The 14,542-nt window shown below is 59.6% G+C and overlaps 1 protein-coding gene across 1 annotated transcript in view; it reads right to left on the bottom strand.

Moving 5' to 3' along the window:
• LOC111549108 (SH3 and multiple ankyrin repeat domains protein 3) overlaps window positions 1-14,542 on the bottom strand; it is a 37,218-nt gene that overhangs the window by 9,343 nt on the left and 13,333 nt on the right. The window contains exons 8-11 of the mRNA XM_026448894.1: window positions 11,976-11,999; window positions 8,611-8,741; window positions 7,948-8,032; window positions 1,370-3,623 (exon numbers count right to left, since the gene is read on the bottom strand). Of these exons, the coding sequence (XP_026304679.2) occupies window positions 1,370-3,623; window positions 7,948-8,032; window positions 8,611-8,741; window positions 11,976-11,999 (2,494 nt within the window). The remainder of the gene's footprint in view (window positions 1-1,369; window positions 3,624-7,947; window positions 8,033-8,610; window positions 8,742-11,975; window positions 12,000-14,542) is intronic.

The following is a 14,542-nucleotide window of genomic DNA, read 5'->3' on the forward strand; positions in this document are numbered from 1 at the left end:
CTCACAGTGATTATAACACCCATTCTACGGGAACCTGCAACACCGCAATGCTGGGAAGAAGGCTTTCTAGTCTGGCTGGGAGTTAGAAGAGGCTAAAAGGAGAAAGGACCCCAGAGCAATTCCCCCAGGATGACAGGAGCTGGAGGCAGCATCCTGGGACTTTAGGAGAGGCCTCATGAGCTTCCCAAGCTCCCACTTGTCTTTTGAATCGTGAACTAAAGAAGGCAGAACGGCCAGGCCTTTGTAAGACCTGTAAGGTCCTTAAGTTCTGAACACGTTGCTATGCTGTGAACTCTGTCCTCCAAGGCTGACAGTACAGGGCCCACTAGGTTGGTCTTCCGGGAGGCAAGGAGGAGGAGTCAAGAGGTGGCATCCACATTCCCCACCCCCAGACCCAAAGAGGGGAGGGGAGACCTAGGGGCACAGAAGGCAAAAGCAGCTTTAAAAAGGCAGACAAGGGGGCGGCTGGGGGATGACCAGCTCTGCCAGCAGCATCCATGCAGCCCATGGGCCTGAAGGGCTCCTCTTTGGAAGGAGCCTTGGGAGTCGGGTCCTCAAGGAAAGACCTACGGGATCAGCCCAGGGCTCTGGCGGCTGTGACAGCCTCAGCAGCAAGCCAGGCCCCTGCTCAGATCCTTCTGGGTAGGGGCGGGACAGACAGGGAAGTGATGAGGAGAAGGCAAGAGGGCAGATGGAGTGCAGGGAGATGGCGTGACTTCCATCTATCTTCTTACTGCACTTTAGAAGTGACACACGGGAATCCATGTTTAAGGGATTCTAAGGTGGTGCCAAGAGACAAATGTTTCTAGGATGGGAAACAGAAAGTTAGTGGCAGATCCCCCAAAAGAAAAGGAGTCCATGTGCTCCAAGCCGCCAAAGGAAGCAAGGCAGGAGGCAGCTCTAAGGCAGAGGGTATCAGCCACACTGGGCAGCCACATGGCCACAGAGGATGGGAGGAGGGAGACGCACCTCCAAAGTAAAACACAAAACAACCCTTAATGGTAAAGACAGCCTGCGTCAGGAGCCAGACAGAGAACCCACAGGAATCCCTGGGGCCAAGGGCCTCCAGGAAGGCCATGGAGACTTATGCCCAACCTGAGACTCTGAGGGAAGCCCAGCTCCCATTTCTGGCACCAACAGGGACACAGTGAGCACCAACCCTGATGTGTCAGACGCCCAGAAGAACCTCCTCTCTCAGGCAGGCCAAGCAAGACCGGATTCAGAGGTGGATGGTGGGGGTGGGTTGGGGGTTGCCACAGAAGGAATGGAACAGAACAAGGAGGAACAGGAGAGCCAGAGAACAGACAAGAGGAAGGACAGAGGGGGCCACGGACAAGGCACGGATCCCTCCCCACACCGCCCTGCTCACCGAGCTGCTGCGATGGGCGACTTCTTGGCAGGGTCCAGCAGGCTGCCCAGGCCACCAACTGGTTCCTCCCCCAGGGAACGCGTGTCTTTGTTCAGCTGCTGCAGGCGGGAGCTGAGCTCACTGATCACAGTTGGTTTGTCGTCTTCAGGCCCAGGGAGCCCCCGGCTCTCCACGGGGTCCCCCCATAGCTTGGACCTTCTCTGGAAGAGGTAGCGAGGACGGGCAGGCCCGGCGGCAGAGGCCAGCCCGGCAGAGGCGGCATGGTGCTGCTGGGCCATGAGCTCGCTGTCCGAGGACTGCTTCAGCAGCGGGTCCCTGAAGGTCACCGGCCCCTTCCCCAGCGGGGACTTGAGCTTAGGCTTGGGAGGCACTGGTGGCTTCTCGAGTAGAAAAGTGTGTCCGTCAGCGAAGGAGGTGTGGGTGTCGGTGAGTTCCCCGCTCTCCGAGCTCAAGGTGGACATGCTGGACACCGTGGAGATGGTGCTTGTGGTCTCCAGGTGGGGGTCACTGGAGCTGCGTGTGTCAGCCTCCTCCACCCCAGAGTCGGCTGCAGACTCAGGGGCAGGGGGTGGCTCACTGCTGGGCTTCCCTGAGGCCGGGCTGGGCACCGTGGTGGGCGAGGGGCCCGGGCCAGCGAGTGGGGTGGCCAGCAGGACCCCGTTGGCAAACTCCTCAGGGGGAGGCACCAACCCAATTCGGGCCAGCTCCTCCCTGGTCTCCTCATCGCTGGACGACAGCTGGGCGGGTGGCAGGTTCACAGCAAACACCAGCTCTGGCTCTTCCTCTGAGCTGCCCTGGCCTGGCCCTGGGTCTGCTGGGGTGCCGCCAGGGGGCTGGGCCCGGGGGCTGGGCAGGGGCTCTGCCACAGCTGCTGACTGCATGGGGGCCGGGGCCAACTCCGGGGTGCCCGGGCGCTCCTCTTCGGCCCCCGCCAGCCTGCTGGGCTCCTGCCCATTGCTGGTGGCGTGCACAACAATGAGGCCAGCTGGCCGCTGCAGGGATGTGTCCAGGACGCTGAGGATCATGGACTTCTTGTCCTCGGGTGACTTCCGCTCCTCCCGGGGGGCCTTCTCTGCCTCCCTGCGAGCAGGCACAGGAATCCAGGCCGGGCTCCGTGGGGAGAAGGCTGGGGAAGCCAGGGACCCTCGCTCTGGGTCCCGGGCCTGTACATCCACAAACAGGGGTCCGGGGCGGTCGGCATCGGGGCTGTGCACGGGTGTCGGGGACCGGGAGGGCGCCTGGGAGGCCAGAGCCCGCTCTCGGGCAGCCAGGGCAAGGGCCAGGGGTGAGCTGGGGTCCAGGGGTTTGCCGGTGAGTGGGTGGATGAAGGTGGAGCCCGAGGGCCCGAGGCTCGGGCCGCTGACCAATGGCTTCAGAGCAGACACCGGGGAGGGCAACAGCAGGTCGCGGCCGGCGGTGGGGCCGGTCCCCAGGAGGCGCTCGTCGATGGAGCGGGAGGGCTGTAGGGATGGCAGGTCCGCGCTGGGGGCGCTGCCCTCGATGGCGCCCACGGACAGAAACACAGTGGAGCGGCGCCGCTCCTCCAGCCGCCGGTCCTTGGCCGGGCCCGGGCCGCCGAACGCGAGCCCTGGGCCATCGCCCGCGCCGTAGTCGAGGCCGCCCGGGCGGGGACCGCGGTGGGTCGGGGAGGGCTCGCGGGCGAAGCTGCCGCCGACGGGACCGGGGCTGCCCACGGCCAGGGCCGCGCGCTCCTGCGCGTCCTCCACCTGCAGCTGCTTCACCAGGGGGCTCTTGCGGCGCTGCGGCTTGGACGGCGCGAAGAGGCTGGCGCTGAAGGCGCCCAGGTTGGCGTAGGGGCTGTCGGGGCCGGGCGGCCGCGGCCGGCGCTTGGGTCTCTCGGGCGGGGTGGCCGCGGGCGGGGGCCGAGGGGCGTCGCCCACCTCGGGCGCCGAGTCCTGCAGGATGATCATGGAGCGCGCGCGCTTCTGCCGCTCGGGATAGGGCAGCGGGCCAAGGGCCGCACCCGGCTCGTACAGGCCGGCAGCCCCAGCGCCCAGGCGCGCCTCCAGGCCGGGCTTGAAGCTGGAGCGCACCGTGTCATAGGCTCTGCCCGGGGGGGGCGGCGGCGAGAAGGCTGGGGGCGGCCCCGAGTCGAAGTAGTAGGGCGCGGGCGGGGGAGGCGGCGCGGTCTGCGGCGGGGGCGGGATGCCGCGACCCTCGCGCACCGGGTCTTGCATCGAGGTGCTCCGCGGGAAGCGCCCTTCCAGCAGGGACGCCAGCTTCTCGTCCTCCCCTGCGGACGGAAGGGCCGGTGAGGCCAGCCAGGGCGCTGGGGGGTGGGGTCAGAGGGGGTGCTGCCTTCCGAGAGGCTCCTGGGGACCCCGGCACCCCCTCCCACAGAGGCCAGCCTTGCCCCGACTCCACCCCGGGGCAGCCACCGTCCCGGACACAACGGACGCCCACGGCAGAACCCAGCGCGGCGCGAGGCGCTAGAATGCTCGGGAAGATGGGGTTGGGGCCAGTGGTGGGCGGGGAATGGAGAGCAGGGGATAAACAGGGAGCCCAGAGCACGGGCTCCGAGCAAGACCCCGGGCTCCGAGCAAGACCCCAGTCTGCGCTGGTCCCTGGACGTCCAAGCTCTGTGCCCCAGGCCCAGGGCCGCACAGGGCGGGTTCTTGTGACGAGAGCAGGAGAGAGGTGTGCGTTCAGTTACAGGATGGAGGAGGGTCCCCGAGAAAGGACACAAACTCTGATGACCTGGGTTGGGGCCAAGACCTGCCCAAACCCAGGGACATCAAGCAGGCCCTAAGAAGATATCCCAGGAAGGCAGGGACAGCCCCGCAAGACATGCAGACAGAACTGCTGAGGGGCTTGGAGGGGCCAGTACAGGGCTCCTCACCCCAGAATGAACAAGGCCGATGCAAAAGTACCAGCCCTGGAGGCAACCAGAGGTGAGAGGAAGATGGTGGGAAATGAGCAGGAGTGACACACTGGCAGGATGAAGGGCAGCAGGGCTGTGGCCACTGGAGCCAGGCCTCAGGCAGAGAAAGAGCTAATGCCCAGGTAAGGAGGTGCCCTGTGGAAAAAGCCTTGAGAGGCTCCTTCCAGAGACCCACATGGGTGGGTGATGCAACCACAGTGGCTGAAATTCAGTAACGTTGGGTGACTGGGCGAAGGGAAGAATGGATAGATGAATTAAAATGGGAACTGCAGACTGAGCACCCAGCATGTTTCATTTTAACCCCTACTGGCTGTGTGACCCCAGGCCAATCCCTGAGCCCCTCTGAGCTTCAGTTCTTCTATGGTCAAAACAGGCTTAAAATGAACCCCCCTCTGCATGCCTTGCTCAGACGTCATTGTTAGGATCCTGTACAAGGGCTGGAGTGCTCAGGGCTCTCATGATCCTGCTGTCCAGCCAGAACCTGACACAACCTTCTGAGCACCCCTGTGGACATCATGATGTGGACACATGTGCTGTAGGTATGTTCAGTGAGGCTGCAGGGGGCAGATGGCCCCACACCCACGCACCCAGGTCTCAGGGTGCCCCTGTTCCCAGCCTCACTCTGAGACTGGTCAACATTTTTATGAACTTGCTGCAATATAGGCTGCCCGTTCCTGACTGGATCCTCCTCCAGCCACCGCAGTGCTAATACGGCAATGCTACACTGCTTCTTGCTGGGCATATCTCTTTGTAGCCAAGGTACCAAGGGTGGGCTTTTGTGTACAGAGCTAGGCTTAAATTTTAGATCTGCTAGGTACTGACATTCCTTAACCTCTAGGAACTTCAGTTTCCTCATGCCAAGACAGCCTGCACCTACTGTCAGGCGATTTCACCTTTACAGTACAGGGCTGAACCGCAGCAGTATCCCGGGAAGGGGGCCGAGGTCGTCATCATCGTTATTTGTAGGTCTGCCTTCCCCCACCCCCAACCGCTGGACACAGAAATTGTGCCTAGTTCGTCCTGGGTCTCCTGCTGCGTTCCCTGCACTGTGTATGAACGCACAGTGAACACCCACAAGCCTATGTGTTAGATGGAGCGACGCAGAACGAGCACACCTTGAGGATGTAGAAGGCGGGAGTGACGTGCAAAGATGAAATAAGGGGAAATTTAATGCTAATAGCATGCCAAGTTCTGACATAAGGTAAAGAAAAGTCACTTGCCTCAGCATGGAGTGGGGAATCTGTTCTGATGCCATCTGGGGCGGGGGTGGGACCCCTTGGGGACAAAGGCAGACCCTCTGTCTGCCTAGATAATAGCAGAGAGACTAACACTGGCGGCTGCTGAGCACTCCCAGCATGCCACGCAGTCCTAGCCTGTGAGTGCCGCCTACCGGGCGAGCCTCAGAGTGGTCCTTGGAGGTGGAATCGGTGGTCTCCATGTTTATGGATCAAAATCCTGATGTTTCAAGGGTTGCATTGTGTGCCCAGGGCAACAGAGCCAGGGCATGGGGCAGGGGCCTGGGGAGTCTGACAACCCAACCAACGTGCATGTTGGCAGCTGAGGCCCAGCAGGCCAAGGGGAGCCAAAAAGGAGCACCTGTCAACCCATTCATCAACCGAGCGCAAGAGGGTGCCTGAGGGACCAAGGCAGAACTGACAGTCCTAGGAGAGTGGCTCAAGGCCTGCAGGGCAGGTGCATGGACCTAGACCTGCAGGGTCAGGCCCAGGAAGCAAGAGTCAGAAGACCCAGGTCAAGGGAGGCAGAGACAAATGTTTCTAGATGAAGCAAGAGAGCACTGGGGCCGATCTCCAGGGCCCCGAGGCAATGAGGAGCACACAGAGGATCAAGCTGGACAGATATGGAGTGATAGCAGCTCTGTGAAAAGCCTCATTTGGCCAGAGGGATGGACTAGAGGGCAGAGCCAGGGCAGGCAGTCATGAGACCAAAGCCATGGCCCAGCTGCAAGGCGATGAGACCTGTGCGGGGCAGGGCTGTGAGGCCACCCACCTGGACAGGTCAGGTGAGGCAGAGGGTAAGAGAGAAACCATGGAAGACACTCAGGGCTTAGGCCAGGGAGAGCAGAGGAGAGCGCTTCTCAGCTCCAAAGTAGCTGCAGCCTCACCAGCCTTCTTCCCCACCATCCCACCTACAGAAATAACTCTCGGCAGTCTCTGAGGGACCAGTCCACACACCCATATGCCTTTTCCACACTGCTCTGTCAGTTCGCCCCATTATCCCCCAGAAACTCCCATTTATCTTGCACATCTTAGCTCAAAAGTACCCCCACCCCGACCCCGACACACGCAGCCTTCTGTGACACCCAGGTGGGCCGGGAGCTCCCCAGTGGGCTCCATTGGTCCGTGAGCCCTGACACCCACCATGTGCCTGCTGAGTTCTCTGCACACATCACATTCCCCAACCAAGCCCCAGACTTGGCCCAGGATCGGCCTTGTTTGAACACAAATTGGCAGGGTGCTGGGGCAGGTGAGGAATAAGTTTAGGCAGCCGTGTGATCTTGTGCAGGTCATTTACCCTCCTTGCTTCAGTTTTCTCATCTGTAAAATGGAGGTACTAGTGGCCTCAACCTCAATATGGTTATTCTAAGTATTAAACACTCAGTGTCCAGCCCGTAGTAAGTGCTGAGAGGTTTACTCCTATGTGTAACAGATGCGGGGGTGTGCTGGGGTTTGTATGGACAACAGACGGTCAAGTAGGTAGGTGTGTGGGTGGACAGATGCACAGGTGGGCAGGGCTTGTCATCTGGCTCAGGAAAGGACACAGTGAGTGTGGGGTGTGATGGTGGCTGGGGAGTGGTGAGGCACAGAGGGGAAGGAGGCTGAAGACATAGCCTTGAAAAGGTCCCATATTTGGGAGGCTGGAGCGGCAGGGTCGAAACAGGTGCCACCTGAGAAAGGAGGGGAAAACCAGGAAGTGTTGTCCTCAAACTCTGGGGAGGAGCGTTTCATGGAAGAAGGAGCAAAGAAACCGCATGCCAGCTGAGGTCAGCAGGAGTGCTGGCCATGTGTCCACGGGGAGGAAGGCCCTGGAGGCCACCGGTGACCCTGGTGGGAGCAGTTTCAATTTGGGTATGGAGAGAGCACGTCTGCTGCAGGCTGAGGAGCAGGTGGGGGATGGGAGATAGACGGCAAGCAGAGGTGACTTTTTGGGGAAACTGGCTGTGAAGAGGGGGAGAGAGCAATATATGGAGGAGTAAGGGAGAGGCAAGTTCAGGGGAGGGGCGTTTTAGGGTCAAAAACTTCACATGCACTTGGGCTGCAGAGAAGCAACGACGATGGAGGCCGCTGAGCTGGGGAGGGACGAGGCTGCCCGTGGGAAGGATGAGAGGTGATGGGGAGGTGGGGGTGCCCAGTGGACAGGGAGTGGCAGCTGGGGACGGGTGAGGCCGCCCATGGGAGGGAGGAAGCGATCAGGGGATGCCCACTGGACAGGGAGTGTCAGCTGCCAGGGGGAATCTCTGGGTTGAGGAAGGCCTAATCCCCACACGTCCATCAACATATGAGATCCTTCAGCTGGGGCCAGGAAGAGGCAGGACTCAGGGGGAAACTGAAAACCGCAGTTACCAGCAGGGAGAGACAGGGTCCTTCCAACCCAAATCCACCCTGCCAGCTCCAGCCCCGTTCCTCCCACCCCATGCGGCCCCACAGCCCAGCCATACCTACAGACTTGGTCCGTGGAATCCCCTTCCGCAAGGAGCCCGGCAGCTTCTCTGGGCCTGGGAGGCCCTGGCGTTCAAACAATGACTGTGGGGGTCAGGGAGGGGAATATGGAGGTTCCAGGGCACTGGGGACCCCCCGTCCTCCTCCTAAGCCGGAAGTGATACCCCATTGCTCTCACTCCAGTGGCACCAGTGCCTGTGGGTGCCTGGACCCAGGAATCATGTCTGGGCTCTGCCCTCAGGGAGCAGGGGATGTAGCCCATTGGAGCCTGGGCTGTGTGGGCAGCGCAGATGGTGGTGCAGTGTAGACGGTGTTGGGCAGGGTGGGTGCAGACCCTGGCTGAGGGTAGGGGAGGAGCCCAGAAGGCGCCGGGTCGGCAAGTGGGCAGGGAACAGAGACATGCTTTGTTGAGTTCTCAGCAGAGCTGGGGTACCTTGGTGGTCTCAGGCGTGAGACAGGGACTGCCTGAAGGCAGAAGCACCAAAAGTCACAAAAGCGAAACCAGCAGGTGCTGAGCTGTGGTCATTTAGGGGGCAGAGACAGCCCCAGGAGTCTCTGAGAGAGGCTATAGGGTGCACACACCCCTCTGGAGGGGGTGGCCCAGGACAGACTGACCCCCATGCCTGCCCATCCCAGTGCTCCCAGCCGCCCATGGCCCTTACACTGATCTCGGCAGGTGTGATCCTCCGACTGGTGGGCCTCTGTTTGACGGTGGCAGCTCTGGAGTCTGCGTCTGCGATGTCTGGCCTCAGCGTTGGCTCTGCGGCAGCTGCCAGCATCTCGTCCAGCTTCTCTGCACAGCAAGGAGGCTCCATCTCAGCTCCTGGGCCACCTGCTGCCGCACTGCCACGTCCTCCCCAGCCCGGCCACCCGTGATGCTGACAGAGGCCACTACTCCCCTCCCTCCTTAAAGCTCCCACCCCAGGCCCCCAAGACGAGGCCCTCACCCCAGAACTGAGACCCCACCCCAGGCAGCCTCTCTATCCTCAAGGAGACTCCAGGTGACCCCATGGACCCCACTTAAGGAAAGGCCACTCTGACCATAAGGGAGAAGACCAGGGCAGGTGACAGACAGACAACTCAGAGACCACAGTCTCCCTGGATTTCCCTCCATTTCCCTTCGTCCTGTCACTGTTCTCAGCAATACAGGCCACTCCTGGCTCTCCGCACCGCACTGGAAGGGAAGCTGCTTACGGTGGGCCGCAGCCCTGGGACAGACCCTGATACACAAGCAGGTTTCCACAAATGATCACAGTGACTTGGAAACTCTGTTAAACTAATACGTATCTCTAAGGACCATCAGAGCTCTGGTTGGATGGCTCCCCCAGGACATCAGTAGCTCTCGCCCCCGTGGGTCCACTGAGGACCAGTGCATGGAGCATGCAGCAAGGGCTGGGGCAGCACCCATGTCCACCTGGCTGCTGCACCAGCCGTCATTCAGCAGCGACACTGCACCCCACCCATCACTCAGGCTCCACCCAACCCCAGGCCCTTCTCCACTCTTTGGGGCTGTGCCAACCCTAGAGGGACCCTGTCTGGCCACTCTTGTCTTGGCCCTTTGTTGGAGAATTTCAATGGTCAGCCTGGACACCTCCTACTCCTTCCAACTCCAATCTGCAGCTGTTCACAGCACCTGCTGGTTCTACCTCTGCAATCTGCTTAGCATTGCTGGAAAAAGGAAATAACTCCCCAAGACTGTCCTGTACCCAACCCAGACCAGACCCACCCTGTACACTATGTCCTGAGTTAAGCTCTTTGTGACCTCTGTGTCCTCGTCTGATAAAACAGGCATAAAAACAGCGCTAGCTTCATGTGTCTCTAGAGAGAATTAGCACAGAAGAAAGGCTTACAACTGTGCTGGCACAGCTCAGCACAATTCACGTCTGGGTGCCTCATCTCCCCAGACAGCTTGTGGGTCTGCAGAAGAGAGCAAATGCTGTTCTCTGTGTTCCATCAGCGCCCAGCCTGTGCTCTGAACAATGCAAGAGTTTACAGGCAAAATAGGCTCCAACTGCAGATATCTGGGCCTGTGCACGGCTCCCGGTGCCACCAGGTGACAGAGGCCCAGGTACAGACCAGGGGTTGCTGGTTTGAGGGGACTTCTCATTTGCTTTTGTCATGAAGTGAATGATTTATTTTTGGGAGCTGAAGTCACCATCGCCACCATTTGTTAAGTTCTTGGTGATTTCTAGAGTATGCGGGACTTCATGCAAACCACTCCTCTCATCCCACAACTACACGAGGATTTTATCATCACCTTTATCCAACCCAGGAGCAAACTGAAGCTCAGAGAGAGAAATTGCCCCAGATCACTGACTAGGAAGTAAGAGATGAGACTTAAGCACCATACTCCCCAGAAACTGCAGAAGTAAAGACATGAATGGAGAGAAAACTCCGTGAGGCACACACGGCTCAGCATCACGGGTGACACTTTGCCACCTGAGCCACGGGCTGGGAGAGGCTGTCTCTCTAGGTCCAAAAGACCCATCCCGGAGACCTGCAGCAGGATGCACATAACGTTTAGTGAGGCAGCTGCTTCTGGTCATCGGGTGATGGTGCTGGAGCCAAGTGAGAAGTGTTTTCAAAAGGGAAAAAATTAATCAAGAATTCTGCAAATGACAAACTGATGAGGCTGACATAACTCTCCCCCCAATATTAGAGAATATATTCTTAAATAAATTATTTTAAATAATTGAGGGAAACGAAGCCCATCAGGAACCAAGTGGACCCGCTCACTCCCAGGGCCCTCTGGGTGCATGACAGGGCACAGCTGGGTTTGCAGCTATTTGATCTATAGGGCCCCAGCCTGCAGGATGATCAATCAGCCATCACTTCTTCCACGACTGGAGCAGCACCTGGGCTGCAACACGGCACCCTGGGAGCCCCACTAACGAGCTGGAGGGCAGAGCCAGAAGATTCCAGAAATAGCTTGTGTGTCTGCCCCAAAGGCGTGCAGAAAAGGTCACTGGAGGAGACCTTGTCACCTGTTTTTAATACCTGAGAAGACACTGGGGAAGCCCTTCACCTGGGCTGGGGCAAGAGGCAGCAAGGGGGCCTCAAGAGGGCTGGGCCAAGGGCCTGGCAGATGTGTCCTCACCCAGGGAAAGCCCAGTGGGTCCAGAGAGAGGAAGGGATGGGCATCAGGTACACGGACGTGGAACAAATATACAGGCCTGGGTGGAGAAAGCCACCTCAAGCCTCTGTCTGGGCCCTGATTCCCATCCACCGGAGAGGCAGAGGAGGCTGCCAGAAGCTGGGTCCCAGGACCTCACTGGACAGTGGACCTCAGTACCCAGGCCCAGGTGACTGTCCCCACCTGAATGCTCTCTTCCCTGCAGCCAGGCTGAACATACAGGACATACAGGGAGCAGCCCCAAAGGGTAGAGGGAGGACTGAACGGGGGTTCAGGAGGGTAGTCAACAGCCTGGGGGGCTGTTGGCCAGGGGAGCTCCAAGCTCCTTCCCCAGTGCTGTGGGACTCAGACCCCTGCTCTGAAGGGGCCATCAGCTCTGGGCTTGGCCCTACAACCAACCAGCACGGGAATACGTCCCACAACCCAGGCACAGGCCCCGAGAGGACCAGCAGAAAGAAGCAATGTAGACTGGGGCCGCGCACACCAACATGGCCCAGTCTCCCTGCTCCCTAGAGCTCCCCCTCTGGGACCCTGGAGCCCTTTCCTTCCTGCTCTCTGGGCCATGGCGCATGCAGTGGCCTCCATGGAGCTCTCCCAGCTCCTCCCCACGGGCTGCCTCCATCAGGCCATCTGCACAGCTCACAGGCCCCAGGCTCACCTGAGCCCCCAAGGCCATCACAGTCCCAGAGGGTCACACCCCTGGGAACTCCCCATTCCATCCTTGCAGGTCCTTCTCTCATGCCCCTACCAGATCCCCAGGGAGAAGGCCAACAAGAGGTTGCAGCCCAGGCTTCTGGGCCACCCTGACTTGCGCTGGAACCTCCTCACACACCAGCACTCCCCCAGACAGGTCAGGCAAAGCCAAGGCCCTCAGGACACAGGCAGATGACTCACCCCCTTTTCTTCTCCGAATGGAGGCTTGGAATCAAGAAACAGAGTAAAGGGAGTAAGAGGCAGGCTCGACACCCAGGCCCCATTATCCACGCTCATTTCCCCACCCCATCCCTCTCACCACCACCTCCCCCAACAACCATGACCTCCCAGATCTGCCCCCAGCCTACACCTCTTTATCAGAACATGAAGAGCAAATCTGCCCAAATGCGGAATCAGTTGGTACATGCCTTGAAATTCAAGGAGGAAACAACCACAAGCAGGGGCTTGTGTGTGTGCCACATGCATGCTGGTGCACACAGCACGTGTCTGCTCACCCAATGTGTGCCACACGTATGCAAGTGCACACAGGGAATGTCTGCTCACCCACGCACAGACGTGCGCCACACGTGTGCAGGTGCACACAGCGCATGTCCACACACCCACGCACAGACGTGTACCACATGCATGCAGGAATACACAGCGCGTGTCTGCTCACCCACACACAGATGTGTGCCACACGCATGCAGGTGCACACAGCACATGTCCGCACACCCACGCACAGACGTGTACCACATGCATGCAGGAATACACAGTGCGTGTCTGCTCACCCACGCACAGACGTGTGCCACACGCATGCAGGTGAACACAGGGCGTATCCGCTCACCCACGCACAGACGTGTGCCACACGCATGCAGATGCACACAGTGCGTGTCCACTCACCCACGCACAGATGTGTGCCACACACGTGCAGGTGCACACAGCACATGTACGCTCACCCACGCAGACATCTGTGTCACACGCATGTAGTTGCACACAGCACGTGTCCTCACCCACGCACAGACCTGTGACACACGTGTGCAGGTGCACATAGCACGTGTCCGCACACCCACGCACAGATGTGTACCACAGGCGTGCAGGTGTACACAGCGTATGTCCGCTCACCCACACACAGATGTGTGCCACATGCATGCAGGTGCACACAGGGCGTATCCGCTCACCCACGCACAGACATGTGTACCACACACATGCAGGTGCACACAGCACATGTCCACACACCCACGCACAGACATGTGTGCCACACGCATGCAGATGCACACAGCACGTGTCCGTTCACCCACGCACATGCATGCAGGTGCACACAGCACGTGACCACTCACCCATGCACAGATGTATGCTACACGCATGCAAGTGCACACAGCGCGTGTCCACTCACCCATGCAGACATGTGTGACACACACGTGCAGGTGCACACAGCACATGTACGCTCACCCACGGAGACATCTGTGTCACACGCATGTAGTTGCACACAGCACGTGTCCTCTCACCCACGCACAGATGTGTGCCACATGCATGCAGGTGTACATAGCACGTGTCCGCTGACCCAGGCAGACGTGTACCACATGCATGCAGGTGCACACAGCACATGTCCGCACACCCACGCACAGACATGTGTGCCACACGCATGCAGGTGCACACAGTGCGTATCCGCTCACCCGTGCACAGACGTGTGCCACACGCGTGCAGGTGCACACAACGCATGTCCGCTCACCCGTGCACAGATGTGTGCCACACGCGTGCAGATGCACACAGCGTGTCCGCACACCCACGCACAGAGGTGTGTTACACGCATGCAGGTGCACATAGCACGTGTCCGCACACCCACGCACAGACATGTGTGCCACACACATGCAGGTGCACACAGCGTATGTCCACTCACCCACACACAGACGTGTGCCACATGCATGCAGGTGCACATAGCATGTGTCTGCTCACCCACACACAGGCGTGTGTGCCACACGCATGCAGGTGCTCACAAGGCGTATCCGCTCACCCACGCACAAACGTGTGCCACACACATGCAGATGCACACAGCGCGTGTCCGCTCACCCACGCACATGCATGCAGGTGCACACAGCATGTGTCCACTCACCCATGCACAGAGATGTGTGCTACACGCGTGTAGGTGAATACAGCAGGTGTCCGCTCACCCACGCAGATGTGTGCCACACGCATGCTGGTGCACACAGCGTGTGTCCACACACCCATGCACAGGCATGTGTGCCACACGCATGCAGGTGCACATAGCACATGTCCGCTCACCCACGCACAGGTATGCAGGTGCACAGAGCGTGTCCGCACACCCACGCACAGACGTGTGTGCCACACACATGCAGGTGCACACAGCGTATGTCCACTCACCCACGCAAAGACGTGTGCCACATGCATGCAGATGCACATAGCATATGTCCACTCACCCACACAGACATGTATGCCACATGCATGCAGGTGCACACAGCACGTCTGCTCACCCACACACAGACGTGTGCCACACGCATGCAGATGCACACAGCGTGTCCGCACACCCACGCACAGACGTGTGCCACACAAATGCAGGTGCACACAGCATATGTCCACTCACCCACACACAGACATGTATGCCACACGCATGCAGGTGCACATAGCGCATCTGCTCACCCACGCACAGACGTGTGCCACACGCATGCAGGTGCACACAGGGCGTATCCGCTCACCCACGCACAAACGTGTGCCACACGCATGCAGATGCACACAGCGCGTGTCCGCTCACC

Source organism: Piliocolobus tephrosceles, chromosome 11 (assembly GCF_002776525.5).
Source record: "Piliocolobus tephrosceles isolate RC106 chromosome 11, ASM277652v3, whole genome shotgun sequence".
Classification (NCBI taxonomy): Eukaryota; Metazoa; Chordata; class Mammalia; order Primates; family Cercopithecidae; genus Piliocolobus; species Piliocolobus tephrosceles.